This window comes from Echiichthys vipera, assembly GCF_963691815.1.
Source record: "Echiichthys vipera genome assembly, chromosome: 21".
NCBI lineage: Eukaryota > Metazoa > Chordata > Actinopteri > Perciformes > Trachinidae > Echiichthys > Echiichthys vipera.
In genome coordinates, this window is record NC_139846.1 from 25,895,255 (window position 1) to 25,912,409 (window position 17,155).

Here is a 17,155-nt window from a genome sequence, read left to right on the forward strand (position 1 = left end):
CCCTGCTGCTGGAGGACGTGGGGGAGGATCTGGACCCGGTCCTGGACGACGTCCTGGACAAAAACTACATCAAGTCCGGATCCACGTATAAAGTACGGCCCGTCTCCTTCCTCCCGCGTGAACCCAAGCGCTTCAGCTCATCCCTCCGCCCTCTCGTGTCTCCTGCAGGTGAAGGTCGGGGACAAAGAGGTGGACGTGATGAAGGGCTTCACGCTCTACATCACCACCAAGCTCGCCAACCCGGCCTACAGCCCCGAGGTCAGCGCCAGGACCGCCGTGGTGGACTTCACCGTCACCCAGCGCGGTCTGGAGGACCAGCTGCTGGGCCGGGTCATCCTGCTGGAGAAACAGGTCACTGCCCCGGGCCCACGGGTCGCTGGTTAGCTGCTAGTTAGCTGCTGGTTAGCTGCTGGTTAGCTGCTGGTCAGTTGCTAGTTAGCTGCTGGTCTGCTGGTTAGTTGCTTGTTAGCTGCTGGTTAGCTGCTAGTTAGCTGCTGGTTACCTGCTGGTTAGCTGCTAGTTAGCTGCTGGTTATCTGCTTGTTAGCTGCTAGTTAGCTAGTGGTTAGCTTCTAGTTAGCTGCTGGTTAGTTGCTTGTTAGCTGCTGGTTAGCTGCTAGTTAGCTGCTAGTTAGCTGTTGATTAGCTGCTGGTTAGCTGCCGGTTAGCTGCTAGTTAGCTGATGGTTAGCTGCTAGTTAGCTGCTGATTATCTGCTTGTTAGCTGCTAGTTAGATGCTGGTTAGCTGCTAGTAAGCTGCTGATTATCTGCTTGTTAGCTGCTAGTTAGATGCTGGTTAGCTGCTGGTTAGTTGCTAGTTAGTTGCTTGTTAGCTGCTGGTTAGCTGCTGGTTAGCTGAGATAAACTGTAACAACGTAAAACACGCTGCGTTCAAATGTGACGACACCGGCTCAAGTCCTGAGCCTTAAACCGCGACACGAACCTGAACGGTCCGCCCTGTGGTCCCACCAGGAGCTGGAGGCCGAGCGCGTCAAGCTCCTGGAGGAGGTGACATCCAACAAGAGGAGGATGCAGGAGCTGGAGGACAGTCTGCTGTTCAGGCTGACCAGCACCCAGGGGTCCCTGGTGGAGGACCAGTCCCTGATCGAGGTCCTGAGGGTCACCAAGAACACCGCGCAGGAGGTGCTGCCCTTCCATTCTGACCCCGGTCGTCCAAAACCAAGTTTCTCTGATCGAAGGACGCTAACTACATTAAAAAACATCTCGTCCTCCAGGTGAGCGAGAAGCTGTCGGTGGCGGCGGAGACGGAGCTGAAGATCAACCGGGCGAGGGAGGAGTACCGGCCGGTGGCCACCAGGGGCAGCATCCTCTACTTCCTGATCGTGGAGATGTCGCTGGTCAACGTCATGTACCAGACGTCTTTGCGTCAGTTCCTGGGACTCTTCGACTCGTCCATGCAGCACTCCGCCAAGTCGCAGGTCACCTCCAAACGCATCAGCAACATCATCGACTTCCTCACCCACCAGGTGTGTTCAGGAGCGAGGCCGTGAGTCATTAAGGGCGCAATCACACTGTGCCTCCGTACCGTGCCCAAACAGGTTCCACAGCTAAAGTCTGGTTCCTTTGACCAGTGTGAGTGCAACCGTACCACGTCTAGGAGCGGCACGCTTGCCGTCCACGGCCCGTTTGGGAGAGGTGGGCTTTAGTAAAGCACGTTTGCACGTGTACGAGCACGAGCGTGCGCACGTGTACGAGCAAGAGGCCTACGGCGGTTCTGAGGTCATTTCCTGTGCGCCTGTTGGGACGTAGAAAAAAGAAGGAGGGACCATGCGCGGACATTTCAAACAATGGCGGTGAAAGGTTCACGTTGGTGTGATGCGGAGGTGGAGTGTTTACTGCAGATTTGGTCGATGAAAAGATTCAAAAACAGTCGACAAGACGCACAAAAACTCCGAGGTCTACGGAAAGATCTGGAAACAAAGCCACGCATCGCCATGACGTCATCAATACGTGTGACGTGTTACGGCGTGATGACGTATAGGCAGCAAGAAGCATTCTCCGAGGCCCAGGTAGTGTGAGTACAAACGGGCCTGGAGGGGGGACAAGGACCCTAAAGCACGGGGCACGGGACGGAGGCACAGTGGGAGGGCGCCCTGAGTGATCTAAGCTGAAGACGATGCTGTAACCAGTACCTGTCCCTCCCTCAGGTGTTCTGTTACACCGCCCGGAGTCTCTATGAAGAACACAAGCTGCTGTTCACGCTGCTGTTGGCTCTGAAGATCGACCTGCAGGCCCAAAACATCTCCCACCCCGAGGTTCTCACCTTCGTCAAAGGTCTCACACCCTCCTCTTCCTCTTCCTCCTCCTCTTCCTCTTCCTCCTCCTCTCTCCTTTTTCTTTTTCCAAGTAAATTGATGGTAAACATCGTTTGCGTTTGTAGGCGGAGCCTCTCTGGATCTGAACTCCGTGGAATCCAAACCGCGGCGCTGGATCCTGGATCAGACCTGGCTCAACCTGGTGCAGCTGTCCGGTCTGCCGCCCTTCGCCCAGATCCTGACCCAGGTAGAACCCGGATCCGTTAACGCCGGAGCAGGTAAAGCTGGAGCGCACAGACCCACGGGAGTCTCCTTGTGTCCAGGTGAGCCAGAACGAGCGTGCCTGGAGGACGTGGTTCGACCACCCGACGCCAGAGGACGCCACACTGCCTGATGGGTACAACGAGAAGCTCGACACCTTCCGGAAGCTTCTGCTCATCCGGAGCTGGTGTCCCGACCGAACCACGGCTCAGGTGTGAGCGCCAAACACGGCACTTTCTTGTTCCCTAGGGTGCAACACCTGCACGCTCTAGTTCCCTAACACTGGGACTCTGGCGGCGAGAATGAAGTACCGTTTGTGTGTGTGTGTGTGTGTGTGTGTGTGTGTGTGTGTGTGTGTGTGTGTGTGTGTGTGTGTATGTGTGTGTGTGTGTGTGTGTGTGTGTGTGTGTGTGTGTGTGTGTGTGTGTGTGTGTGTGTGTGTGTGTGTGTGTGTGTGTGTGTGTGTGTGTGTGTGTGACCAGGCGCGTCACTACATCTCGGACTCTATGGGTCAGCAGTACGCTGAAGGTTTGGTTCTGGACCTGGACGCCATGCTGGCCGAGAGTGACCCCCGGACGCCGATGGTCTGTCTGCTGTCGATGGGCTCGGACCCGACTGAGAACATAGAGAGACTGGCCAAGAGCAAGGTAAAAAACCAACACATCCACAGGTTTACCCACACAACAGATCCACAGATGATGAGAGTCCTGCTCTCTGCCTGCAGGCGGCGCCGTGCCGTCCTATTTCCATGGGGCAGGGCCAGGAGGTTCACGCTCGCAGGCTATTGGCCAACAGCATGACGGACGGCGGCTGGCTCCTCCTCCAGAACTGCCACCTGGGACTGGACTTCCTGGACGAGCTGCTGGAGACGGTCACCACGGCGACTCCAGAGAGCGTGCACAAAGGTTTCCGCGTGTGGCTGACGACCGACGTGCACCCCAGGTATCAGACGAGACGAAACGCCCTCTAGAGGTCGCAGTGGTCATCGAACCAGATCAGATAACGCACGGATGATTTTTCAGAGATGGAGCTAAAACGTAAATCTAATTTGATTTATTCACAGATTCCCCATCAACTTCCTTCAGTCCTCCATCAAGTTCACCAACGAACCTCCTCTTGGTAAGACACTTTGGTTTGCTCTCTGTAAACATACGGATGTAGAATCCGTAGGCAGCGAGGTCAAGAGCTGGGTATTGGAAGCATTTAGCGTTGACCAATCACGTTTGAGCAAACCAGACTGTACGTAACGGCCAAAATGCGTTTTTAAAACTGTGTCCAAATATCCAATTTACCTAAAACACGAACAAAATGGAGTTAAAACAATGACCGGCGACCATCGTTCGCCGTTAGCCATTAGCCGTCGTCCTCATCCAAGAGTTTTCATCAGTTCATGTACGCATCTGACCAGGACCAGGACCAGGACCAGGACCAGGCTGGGACTGGACCAGGACCAGGACCAGGACCAGGCTGGGACTGGACCAGGATCATGACCAGGCTGGGACTGGACCAGGACCAGGACCAGGACCAGGCTGGGACTGGACCAGGATCATGACCAGGCTGGGACTGGACCAGGACCAGGACCAGGACCAGGCTGGGACTGGTCCAACTAACTGGTGTGGAGATCCAGGTCTTTAACCTCTCACAGGCCGATGATGTCACTGGAACCCTTTGTGCTCCGTCGTTAGAGTGGCAGTCGTTGGTGGAAGTTGGTTTGGACTTCGTTAGTGCTGGTCCAGTCCCAGCCTGGTCCTGGTCCTGGTCCAGTGGTTGGTGGAAGTAGGTCTGGACTTGGTTAGTGCTCTATTGAGTGTGAACCACAGTGGTTGGAGTCACAGGAGGACGTTTGTGAACAGGTGTTCTTTGAGGTTGGGTGAAGGGATGAAAGGGCAGCATTGTAAACACTCATATACCTCATTTATTTCAGCTTTAGTTGAGTTCAGTGATTCCAATTCTTCAAGGAAGTTAAACATCTTGATCCACTTCTTGATCCTTCCTCCTGCTTCTTATTTATCAGTCCTGGGGCAGCAGCTCCAGCCTCTGATCCTGGATCAGGTCTCAGGGGCAGCAGCTCCAGCCTCTGATCCTGGATCAGGTCTCGGGGGCAGCAGCTCCAGCCTCTGATCCTGGATCAGATCTCAGGGGCAGCAGCTCCAGCCTCTGATCCTGGATCAGGTCTCGGGGGCAGCAGCTCCAGCCTCTGATCCTGGATCAGGTCTCAGGGGCAGCAGCTCCAGCCTCTGATCCTGGATCAGGTCTCAGGGGCAGCAGCTCCAGCCTCTGATCCTGGATCAGGTCTCGGGGGCAGCAGCTCCAGCCTCTGATCCTGGATCAGGTCTCAGGAGCAGCAGCTCCAGCCTCTGATCCTGGATCAGGTCTCAGGGGCAGCAGCTCCAGCCTCTGATCCTGGATCAGGTCTCAGGGGCAGCAGCTCCAGCCTCTGATCCTGGATCAGGTCTCAGGGGCAGCAGCTCCAGCCTCTGATCCTGGATCAGGTCTCGGGGGCAGCAGCTCCAGCCTCTGGTCCTGGATCAGGTCTCAGGAGCAGCAGCTCCAGCCTCTGATCCTGGATCAGGTCTTGGGGGCAGCAGCTCCAGCCTCTGATCCTGGATCAGGTCTCAGGGGCAGCAGCTCCAGCAGGGACCCCAAACTTCCCTTTCCCGGGCCACATTAACCAGCTCTAACTGGGGGATCCTGAGGCGTTCCCAGGCCAGTGTGGAGATCTAATCTCTCCACCTGGTCCTGGGTCTTCCCCGAGGCCTCCTTGATTGGATTGCTCCTGTCTGATTGATTGACCCCCCCCCCCCCCCCGTTCATACTGACCTGTGTTTGTGTCCTTTGCACTCGTGTTGGTGTCGCTCAGGGATGAAAGCGGGTCTGAAGAGGACCTTCAGTGGCATCACTCAGGACCAGTTAGAGATCAGCAACCTGCCCCAGTGGAAGCCTCTGCTCTACGCCGTGGCCTTCCTTCACACCACCGTGCAGGTCAGTGTGCAACACGACCACGACAGGAAACCCACCCAAACATCGACGGCAGGCGGTTTAAAGAGACCGCAGGAGGGATCTCAGAGAAGGAAGGAAAGAACGGGTTTATTATGATGATACCTGAGGTTGTTTGTGCTCCGTCCTCCCGTCAGGAGCGCCGTAAGTTCGGTCCCCTCGGCTGGAACATCCCCTACGAGTTCAACCAGGCGGACTTCACGTCCAGCATGCAGTTTGTGCAGAACCACCTGGACGAGCTGGACCCAAAGAGAGGCGTGGACTGGAGCTGCCTGCGCTACATGCTGGGTCAGTGCACGCTGGGTCAGTGCACGTTGGGTCAGTGCACTTTGGGTCAGTGCACGTTGGGTCAGTGCACGCTGGGTCAGTGCACGCTGGGTCCGCCCGACTCTTTATTCTGTGTGTCTGTCCCTGCATCCGTCACACGTAACTGACCCTGTGCTCCTCGTGTCCGTCCCCAGGGGAGGTCCAGTACGGCGGCCGCGTGACGGACGACTTGGACAAATGTCTCCTCAACACCTTCACCCGCGTCTGGTTCAGCGAGGACACCTTCAGCGCCAAGTTCTGCTTCTATAAGGGCTACACGGTCCCGTCCAGGGCCGCCACGGTGCAGGACGTCCTGCAGCACATCGACGCCCTGCCGCCCGTCGACTCTCCCGAGGTCAGACACGCCAAACACACGGTCGCGCTTGTGTTGTGTCGACCACGGAGCTTCGTCGCTGAGCCTTCCTCTTCCTGTCTGCAGGTGTTCGGGCTCCACCCCAACGCTGACATCACGTACCAGACCAACCTGGCCAATGAGACGCTCCGCACCATCGTCAGCATCCAACCCAAGGACAGCGGGGGCGGGGCCGGCGAGACCAGGGAGGCCAGCGTGCAGCGCCTCGCCGCCGAGATGCTGGAGAAGCTCCCACCTGACTACGTCCCGCATGAGGTGTGTGTGTGTGTGTGTGTGTGTGTGTGTGTGAGTGTGTCTCTGTGTGTGTGTCTGTACCTGTGTGTGTGTGTGTGTATGTGTGTGTGTGTGTGTGTGTGTGTGTGTGTGTGTCTGTGTCTGTGTGTGTGTGTGTCTGTGTGTGTGTGTGTGTGTGTGTCTTTACCTGTGTGTATGTGTGTGTGTACCTGTGTGTGTGTGTGTGTGTACCTCTGTGTGTGTGTGTGTGTGTGTGTGTGTGTGTGTGTGTCTGTACCTGTGTGTGTGTGTGTGTGTGTGTGTGTCTATACCTGTGTGTGTGTGTGTACCTCTGTGTGTGTGTGTGTGTGTGTGTGTGTGTGTGTGTGTGTGTCTGTACCTGTGTGTGTGCGTGTGTGTGTGTGTGTGTGTGTGTGTGTGTCTGTACCTGTGTGTGCATGTGTGTGTGTGTGTGCCGATTATGAAGCCAAAGGTGGATGCAGGCGTTAGCTCGATGCTAACTCATCATTGGAATAACCATAGACACGCTAATGGAAGTTAGCTTCAGTGATGTTGATGTTCAGGTCAAAGGTCAGCTGCAGAGGATGGGTCCGCTCCAGCCAATCAACATCTTCCTGAGGCAGGAAGTGGAGCGCATGCAGCGAGTCATCAGCAGCGTACGGAGCACGCTCACCGACCTGCAGCTGGCCATCGACGGTACACACACACACACACACACACACACACACACACAGGTACACACACACACACACATACACACACAGATACAGACACACACACACACACACACAGGTACACACACACACACACACACACACACACACACACACTGACGCGGCGTCTCTCACAGGCACCATCATCATGTCGGAGGACCTGCGTGACGCTCTCGACTGCATGTTCGATGCCGTGGTCCCGCGCCTGTGGCTGCGGCTCAGCTGGCCCTCGGCGACGCTGGGCTTCTGGTTCAGCGAGCTGCTGGAGAGGAACCGGCAGCTGAGCGGCTGGATCGGCACCGGCCGGCCCGACCAGTTCTGGCTCACCGGCTTCTTCAACCCGCAGGTGGGTTCAGGCGCGGTGGCACAGCGGAGACGGGGTCACACGCGTCCGTGGTCGTTTATCTGAGGTGGGTGTTTTTGTGTGAAGGGTTTTCTGACCGCCATGCGCCAGGAGACGACCCGCGCCAACCTGACCCGGGGCTGGGCCTTAGATACGGTTACCCTTAGCAACGACGTCACCAAGATGATGAGGGAGGACGTGTCGGCTCCGCCCCCGGACGATGTGGGCGGAGTCTACATCTACGGCCTCTTTCTGGACGGGGCGGGGTGGGACCGACGCGGCGCCAAGCTCTGTGAGGCGCCACCTAAGGTCAGTGTGTGTGTGTGTGTGTGTGTGTGTGTGTGTGTGTGTGTGTGTGTGTGTGTGTGTGTGTGTGTGTGTGTGTGTGTGTGTGTGTGTGTGTGTGTGTGTGTGTGTGTGTGTGTGTGTGTACCTGTGTGTGTGTGTGTGTGTCTGTACCTGTGTGTGTGTGTGATGACCCACGTCTGCGTCTCCTCTCAGATCCTCTTCACGCCGCTCCCCGTGGTCCACGTCTACGCCGTCAGCTCGGCCAACATGGCCGACAGCAGGCGGCCGCCGGGCGGTGGCGGCGGCGGCGGCTCGCTCAGCCTGTACTCGTGTCCCGTGTATAAGAAGCCGCGGAGGACCGACCTGAACTTCATCTTCTCTCTGCAGCTGCGGAGCGTTCAGCCGCCTGAGCGCTGGACCCTGAGGGGCGCCGCGCTGCTCTGTGACTGCACCTGAGCCGTGTGTGTGTGTGTGTGAGTGTGTGTGTGTGTGTGTGTGTCTGTCTGTGTGTCTGTGTGTGTGTGTGTGTGTGTCTGTACCTGTGTGTGTGTGTGTGTATGTCTGTACCTGTGTGTGTACCTCTGTGTGTGTGTTTGTGTGTGTGTGTCTGTACCTGTGTGTGTGTGTGTGTGTGCGTGTGTGTGTGTACCTGTGTGTGTGTGTCTGTGTGTGTGTGTCTGTGTGTCTGTACCTGTGTGTGTGTGTGTGTGTGTGTGTGTGTGTGTGTGTGTGTCTGTACCTGTGTGTGTGTGTGTGTGTGTGTGTGTGTGTGTGTGTGTGTCTGTACCTGTGTGTGTGTGTGTGTGTGTGTGTCTATACCTGTGTGTGTGTGTGTGTGTGTGTTAACGTTAAAACGCTTTCACTTTATTTCTGTTTTAGAAAAAGAAGTTTTACAAATTAATTAGTTTCTTTTTATTGTTTTTTATTCATTTTAATAATAATAATAAAATAATATTCAGATGATTTGTGTGAAACTAAACTTATAAACACATTATTTATCTTTTTATCTTCGTTTTTTACACATTTTAAAGCAGAAATCTACGTTTTTTTTATCGTATTAAATCAAAATATTTCATAAAAAACAAACATTTATTCACAAACGTCCTGATTTTACATCAAACCTTTAATTTAATTTAAACATTTCACAAATAAATCTTTAATATTTCGCTTTAATTTACTTTAATATTCACAACTTTACGCTCTAATCACAAAGAACGTGACTTTAAATGTTTGTTTTTCTGCTTTTACCAAAAAATACATGAATTTATGATTTTAATTAAATTTTTTCTTAAAGTATCAAATTAAAACAAAAAAGACTTTAATCAGCAAAGATTTCATGATTTTTCTGTTTGTTTCACGTAAATTTGTTTATTTTTAAATGATTTTTTAGTTTTGAACCTTTGATGAATTCTTTAACATCTGTTTTATCTTTTATCTTTTTATGAATAATGATTTTTATTAAAGGAATTATCTTCAAAATCTTAATTTTCTGTCTTTTAATCGACTCAAAGCTGCTGAAATACTTTAAAAAGATGCAAAAAAAAAACAAAAACATGAATTCTGAACTCATTTTTGTCTGAACTTTATTAAATATGTGAGTTTCTCTCTTAAAAACATCAGAACGCGTCGTTTTTTAACTCTAAAAACATAAAAAAGATGTTTAATTCACCGACGTCACGACAATCGAACACGAAGCTGCTTTGATGCGACGATCCGGAGCCACGCGGTCGATCCCCGACAACGCTACCGACGCCAACGACACCGGAGAAAAGACGCAAAAACAGGTCGTGAGAAAACTTTATTGTGTTTTAAACGTGTGCTAAAGTGTCCTCTAGGAGCATAAACGTGTGTTAAAGTGACCTCTAGGAGCATAAACGTGTGTTAAAGTGACCTCTAGGAGCATAAACGTGTGTTAAAGTGTCCTCTAGGAGCATAAACGTGTTAAAGTGTCCTCTAGGAGCATAAACGTGTGCTAAAGTGTCCTCTAGGAGCATAAACGTGTGCTAAAGTGTCCTCTAGGAGCATAAACGTGTGTTAAAGTGTCCTCTAGGAGCATAAACGTGTGTGAAAGTGTCCTCTAGGAGCATAAACGTGTGTTAAAGTGTCCTCTAGGAGCATAAACGTGTTAAAGTGTCCTCTAGGAGCATAAACGTGTGTTAAAGTGTCCTCTAGGAGCATAAACGTGTGTTAAAGTGTCCTCTAGGAGCATAAACGTGTGTTAAAGTGTCCTCTAGGAGCATAAACGTGTGTTAAAGTGTCCTCTAGGGGCATAAACGTGTGTTAAAGTGTCCTCTAGGAGCATAAATGTGTGTTAAAGTGTCCTCTAGGAGGTCTGCACAGCTCCTCTAGGTGCGTCCGTCCCAGAGACGCCGGGCGCCAAACACCGTTGTAGAAGAGTCTTTTATTTTGTTGTAAACACACATCAACGCAACGGACGCTTAACTTTGAACCGGCTCCATTACATAAACAAATGTTACAGTAAGAACTAAAGTAAACGCTGCTCTAGAGGCTGAACCCGAGGGTTCCTTCTCTACCCGGGTCCTTCCTGCAGCCAGCGGCGCCCGCCGAGCCCCGTTCATTCAAGTCAGTCCTCAGTCAGAGTTTTGAACCTTTCATCTTTAATCATTTCATTTCAACATGACCCTGTTCTCCCTTCACCCTCCAACACTTCGACCTCCTCAACATGCACAAACACGGGAACAGCAGCGGCGACGTGACGGCGACGTGACGGCGACGTGACGGCGACGATGGGGACAAAAGTTCTGAACGCTTTGTTCTTTGGTTTCCCGAACTCAGAGTTTATTGAACACGAAATAGAAGCTTTGGGGATAAATGTCCAGAACACACGTGACTGTGAAGTGACCTCCAGGACCCTGAGACCGCTTCTCTGCTCACTTCCTCCGACGGCGTTCAAACAAAAGTTCATCTTCGTTATATATTTGCGCTCCTGCGGCTCCGCTCGCCGGCAGCGCCCCTGAAAACTTCCTCCTTACGTCCGTGTGGTCCAAAGAAAACGGCCCGGATCTCGTCGCTAACTCGCCGTTTACGATAGCTGCTTCATGTCGTACATCGGCACTTCAGAGTCGTCCGCCTTGCCCTCGTCGTCAGCCGCCTTGGCCGCGTCTGGGGTGCCCTTGCGGCCCTTCGGAGGGGGGACGGGCGCGGCTCCCTCCGTGGCGCCCTCGGCTCCTTCCTGGCCCTCCGCCACCGTCCTCTCCTTCTTCAGGACGGTCTTGGTGATGTTCTTCTTCAGCCTCTCGCCGGACTGCTTCAGCCTCTCGCCGGACTGGCGGATCTTCTCGCGCCTCTCGGCCGTCACGATGCGCTCGCCGAACTTGTTGACCTTGGTGCCCAGGTTCTCGCGGGTCTTGCTCATGTTCTCCTTGGAGAAAGTGGCTTTGAAGCTCTCGATGCGCGTCAGCCCCGTCTTCTTCGCGCGGCCGGCGGACGCAGAGTCCGCCTCCTCCACCACCATGTACTCTTCATCCGACTCTGGGGGGAGATCGAACTTGTCCGGCTCCACCTCGGCTCTGGCGCCGGCGCTGCCGCTGGGTTCCGCCGGCTCGTTCCCCGGTGCGACAGCCTTCACTTCCTGGTCGCCCTGAGGGAGAACACAGAAGAGTGTGAACCCGCGAGAACATCGTGATTAAAGGACTTAAACCAGACTCTGTGCTGAGGAGGAGACACATCACGCATCAAACATCCTGAACTATCTCCAGCCCTTCTCGGTCCGACGGACAAAGTTTAATTGTGGCTGTCAGGTTTAAATCCGTCTCTGGTTCAAGTGTGTCATGAAGACTTTGGCGTGCAGGCCTTGATCCTGCCTCCATAAATAAACTGCAGCACCTGTTCCTGCAGCTCAGCGCTCGGCTGCAGGAAGCCAAACATATCAGCGGGCCGCAGCGGACGAAGCAGAGCTGGGACGCGCTCAGCTTCAGGCCACGTCACGCATCGGGTTACACTCCACATGCTATGGGACAAAAATGTTCAGGACTAAGCTGCAAACGGCCTCAGATCTCTGCAGACGTGAGTCTCTTTGGGAAGGTTGAGCCTGATTCACTGTCAGACTCACACTGAGCTGAGAAACTGCAGCCAGAGTTCAACAAGTCGATTCAGATTCACCCCAAAACCTTAAAAAGTGAACAAAACCAGGAAGCGACTGGTCACAGATTGAGCGTCTTCGGAGGTTCTGGTCCTAAAACGATCCACCAGAACCTGTTTGAGCAGAAAGTCAGAACCCAGATCTTTGTTAATGTGACCAGAAGTTCAGTTTTTACCATGCAGGGCCATAAATGTACTGGGGACCACCTTTAAGCTTTTCAAGGACCCCGGATGGCCCCCGGACGTCAGTTTGGACAACACCTGAGCAACAAAGCCAGAGACACCGTGGGTAATGTAAAAATGTACCAAAACTGATGAGCATTAATTTACTGAGGAGATCTTTGGATCGCTCCTGGATGATGAAATCCTTAAATTTGGACGAACATGCATGCGCGTAAGCTAGCTAGCCTGTAGCATGCTAACGGGTCCATCAGGATCTTTGATTACATGCATCACAGTCGTTACGGGACACCCGATACAGAGGCTGACATTCCCAAAGCTTTAACAGGATACACAACAGTCATGACTGAGCATGTAGCAGAGGATGCTAACAAGCTAAAAGAGAGCAAAGCTAACGATCCAGAAGCTAAATAACGCACACGTTTGGCTTCTGTTAGTTTGACCCGTACGGATGAGGACCTGCGTTCACTGACTGTGGACACATCCACACGGATACGCTTTCATTTTAAGACGCAGAACTCGTGCTACGTTCACGCCTGGCATACGTATTCATTCATCTTCAACCGCTAATCCCGGGGTCGGGGTCGTGGGGGGCTGGAGCCGATCCCAGCTGACATCGGGCGTGAGGCGGGGTCCACCCTGGACAGGACGCCAGTCTATCACAGGACACATAGAGACGAACAGAGACAGACAACCATTCACATCTACGGGTGATTTAGAGTCATCAATTGTAGTGGTTAGCACGGTCGCCTCACACCTAAGGGTTCCTGGTTTGAATCCCTGCTGGGGCCCTTCTGTGTGGAGTTTGCGTGTTCTCCCCGTGTCTGCGTGGGTTTTCTCCGGGTTCTCCGGTTTCCTCCCACAGTCCAAAGACGTGCAGGTGTTCGGTTCATTGATGACTCTAAATCACCCGTAGGTGTGAATGGTTGTCTGTCTCTGGAGACGGACCTGAGGTCGGCCGGCGTCCTGTAACGGTCCAGGATCAGACCCCGGTGATGGGGTTCAGACCGGCTGAGGGTCTGCGGAGTGTGTGTAGCGGAGGAACAGCGTGTGTGGACAAAATCCTAGACCCTAATAATCAAAGTCCCGGTGCAGAAACGGGACGTAATAGAAGACTTTAAGGCCTTTCTGCTGGTGAACGGTGGGCGGGGCCGAGTGCTGAGAGAGGGAGGGTCAAAGGTCATGAGCCCATCTGACCCTATGACATCACAGTTATGTGCTGAACCCTCACAGCATGGACAGGATTTCCTCCGTCAGTCCAACCAACGAGTCAAACGGCGAGCGCAGCCTGTTAGCGGCTAATGAAATGATTTATAACGGTCGCCCGTGACGTCGTCGTTGGCTCACCCAGAGAGAGAGAGAGATAGAGAGAGAGGACGGGAGAGAGAGCAGACCACTATATTAGGAGATGGTGGAGGTTGAGACTCAGAATAACCTGGTCCGTCAGCGCTCAGCTGGCACAGTCACTTACAGTAAACCACAGAGACACACTCGTCTGTTTTATTAGAAGCTTTAAAAAAGGACGTTCAGGACGTTCATGTGCTTAAAAACTCCGACTTTGACTCTGAAATAAACAATATTCCCACTAAGATACATTCCCGTTTTCATGCAGCTGTGCATACTCTCAACATCACTGCCTGCCGTATCACATGGGAGTCTTTCACCATGTTGAAGAGTCTTTTCTCTTGGACGGGCATCAGTCTCAGACCTGCAGATTTTAAAAGACTGCTCCTAAAGCCTGAATACTGCTTTATCCCACATGTCTAAACCAGAACACGCTGCATTTGGAGTGAGGCCTCACTGGGACGTGCGTGTAAACGCGGTCACTGTAGCTGCCATGTCACATTTTGTCAGAATCTTTAGAAAGTCGGTCGTTATAAAAGCATCTTGAGTCGTCCGGTGGAATAAACGGACGCAGGACATTCACATGGGGATCTTTCCATCTCTACCCTTTTCCCTAAAACACTCGTGTGCACAGTGCAGCAGCTGAAGCCTGAGGTTTGATCGACGCGTGGCCTCGCTGGACCGCCCTGCAACCTGACACCGTGCACCACAGTCCAGATTACTGTAACCGCACCCCACAGAGATATTCCTGCATTCAGTCGTCGTCAACGAGCTGGTTGACGTGCCAATCTGCGCTCTGCGTATAACAGAAGTCCTGATGTCGGGGCAGGTCGTGCACAGTTAGCATGCTAATGTTATGTAGCACACAGTTCAGTCTTTACAGAGTCAAATGTCCAAGTTGTCGAGCAGCTGTTGGTGAAAACTCAGACGTTAAATCAAGTTATTACGACTAAAATGTTCTTTCAGGAGCAAACATGAGCGCAGGTGTCTCATCACAGACGCCAGTGTCAACAGGCTTTAAGATGCAACATTCAAAGTGTAGTAAAGTTTAAGCTGGAGCGTCACTCATCACTCACTCCTCCGCGGCTCCTGTCAGGATTAGAAGATTCAGCCGAACAGCCGAATAATCTTTCACCAATTGTAAGTGAGAGCCGGCTCCTCGGGCTCCAGACCGGCGGTGTAACCTTTCAGCACGCTGACGTTTACCCAGGGCTAAAATAACCAGGTCGACGTGGCGCTGGCAGCTGCTCACTGTGAAGGCCAAAGAAGTAAAAGGAAGCCTGCTCTGTGTGCGCCTGTTGCTATTTCAACCTCCAGAGTGAACTGAGGAGTGCGTCGACTCCTTAAAGCCTCTGTTCTGAGCAGTTCTTCATGTTTCTACACGGGTTCAAGTGATAAAGTGTTATAGTGAAGGCTTCAGAGGCGTCAGGCAGCAGGTTCCCGTTTAGTCATTGAAAATAACTAGAAACATTCCTGTGTGAAGAGACTATTTGGCACCTGTCAGAAGTGTTTTAACCTGGATTTTTTAGGCTGAAAGATTCTTTAGACCTCATGCAGCTTTACATGCATCAAACATCGAACATTACTGAACCCTTTGACCCCTTTAGTCCCACAGTTCAGTCCGTCTGCAGTTGAAAGTGCCAAACATTATTTAAGTCATGTGTGTCGTTCACATTGACGTAGTTCTGGGTCAGAAGTGAGTTCAGTCCTGGTTTTGGTATCAGCTCAGCTCATGAACCTCGTCAGAGAAAGTACTAAAACAACTTTTGCTCTTTGAAAACCAAAAACAGCGAATGGAGTTGAGCCCTCGCCGTAACCCTGACGCCGAGTCCGGTGCTGCCATTACAGGCCCCAGACCCGTTTCTTTGGTTCTACACGGTCCTGTGTATAAAAAGTCTTCCCGGGTCCGTTTGGTTCTTTGTAACCGAGACCCAACCAGGGCCGTGAGTTTGACCGGGTCGAAGTTATGGTCAGTCTCATCTGGTCAGGTGGCGTCCGCGTTTATTGTCACCAGATTTGAGTCGGTTCGTGTTGATTGCGTATTGGATTGGTTGTTTTTGGATTGGGCACAAACGCCTTTGGGTTCCCCTCAGATCGGGTCTCTTTTTGGGGGGGATTCATTTGCGAACGTAGGGTTCAGGTAGAGAAGTTCAGACCTGAATACCTGAACTGTGCTTAGGCGAGGCTAGAAAGTATGTTTTACAGTGCATTGAGTCACGTAGCTGTACGTTAGCCTGACGCTTGACACTATTTCTAGAAACAACTCAACACTTCAACACAGGAAGAATCACTTAACCACCAATTCCCAAAATTTGGCAGTTGATCAGAACTCCAAAGGTCCATTTCCCCGGGTCGTAAAGAACCCATGAAGCATCGGCGAGTCTTACCTGATAAATGACCACCCTGAACTTGTTCTTGGCGAGGAGGTCCCCCTGGGTGGCCTCCACCTTCTTCACCCTGATGTTCTGGTTCTCCACTCGCACCCTGACGTCCTTGATGTGGCGGCTGACCTTGCGTGTCTTCTCCAGGAGCTGGTTGACGGTGGAGCTGGTGGTGGCGTGGTCGCCGGTCAGCTTGACGACGTCCGTCTGGATGGTCTTTACCGTGTTCTCCAGCTCCAGCTGACGCTCTTCCATGCGCTGCTGCGTGGTCTGGACGCTGTCCATGAGGCCCGCCACGCGCTCCAGCAACGCCATGATGCTTCCTGCATCGTCTCCGCCGCCCGTCGGCATGCCCGGTTTGTCTGTCATACTCGCTTGTCGCTTGGCTTTATCACCTGCTTCTCAACTTTAATCGCCTGGTGTCTCGGTCGACTGTTCGAACCCGGTCGATCCAAACGTGAAAGGGAAGAAGGGATGAGGAAGAGCAGGGTGCACGGAGAGGAGAAGGACAAGCTCCAGCGAAAGAACGGAGAAATCTTGGGATTTTGAAGAAAAAGAAAGACGATCAAAGCCACGAAGAAGAGAAGGATCAGGGTTGAGGCATCAGGGGATCCGAAGGAGAAGAGAGGGAGTACAAGAGAGGGGGACTAGAAACCTCCTCTGGAAGGAGAAGGAGAGAAAGGAGGGGAGGACAGGAGCGCCGGATCACCCCTCTGCAACTGGAGGTGGACCATGAAAGCAGTCAGATCAACTGATAGACTCCACCCAGCTGGGAGGGGGAGGGACGGACTGAGGGGCGGGGGGCAGGGGGGCAGGGGGGGGGGTGAGGCTAAAAAGAGAGTTGAGTGTCAACAATGTTTCATCAACGCTGCAACAATAAAGTGTTCGATTTGAACGGACTGAAGTAAAGATCTGAGGGTTCTGGGGTTTATAGATCTGAGGGTTCTGGGGTTTATAGATCTGAGGGTTCTGGGGTTTAAAGATCTGAGGGTTCTGGGGTTTATAGATCTGAGGGTTCTGGAGTTTATAGATCTGAGGGTTCTGGGGTTTAAAGATCTGAGGGTTCTGGGGTTTATAGATCTGAGGGTTCTGGGGTTTCAAGATCTGAGGGTTCTGGGGTTTATAGATCTGAGGGTTCTGGGGTTTATAGATCTCAGGGTTCTAGGGTTTATAGATCTCAGGGTTCTGGGGTTTATGGATCTGAGGGTTCTGGGGTTTATAGATCTGAGGGTTCTGGGGTTTATAGATCTGAGGGTTCTGGGGTTTATAGATCTGAGGGTTCTGGGGTTTATAGATCTGAGGGTTCTGGGGTTTATAGATCTGAGGGTTCTGGGGTTTATAGATCTGAGGGTTCTGGGG

The 17,155-nt window shown here is 52.5% G+C and overlaps 1 protein-coding gene across 1 annotated transcript; it reads right to left on the bottom strand.

The window, feature by feature from the left end:
- Window positions 1-9,348: 9,348 nt before the first annotated feature.
- Window positions 9,349-16,507, bottom strand: LOC310963527 (caveolae-associated protein 4a-like). Its single transcript, XM_083936391.1, has 2 exons — window positions 15,803-16,507; window positions 9,349-11,391 (listed from the first exon to the last, which is right to left on the bottom strand). Exons 1-2 carry the CDS (start codon window positions 16,163-16,165, stop codon window positions 10,834-10,836), a joined length of 921 nt encoding a protein of 306 aa, XP_083792517.1. The 5' UTR covers window positions 16,166-16,507; the 3' UTR covers window positions 9,349-10,833.
- Between the last annotated feature and the right edge of the window lie 648 nt (window positions 16,508-17,155).

Coding starts and splice junctions, on each gene's coding strand:
- LOC310963527 (XM_083936391.1), bottom strand. CDS start 16,165: ATGACAGACAAACCGGGCATGCCGACGGGCGGCGGAGACGATGCAGGA. Junction 11,392..15,802: donor TCAGGGTGGTCATTTATCAG/GTAAGACTCGCC, acceptor GTTCTCCCTCAG/GGCGACCAGGAAGTGAAGGC.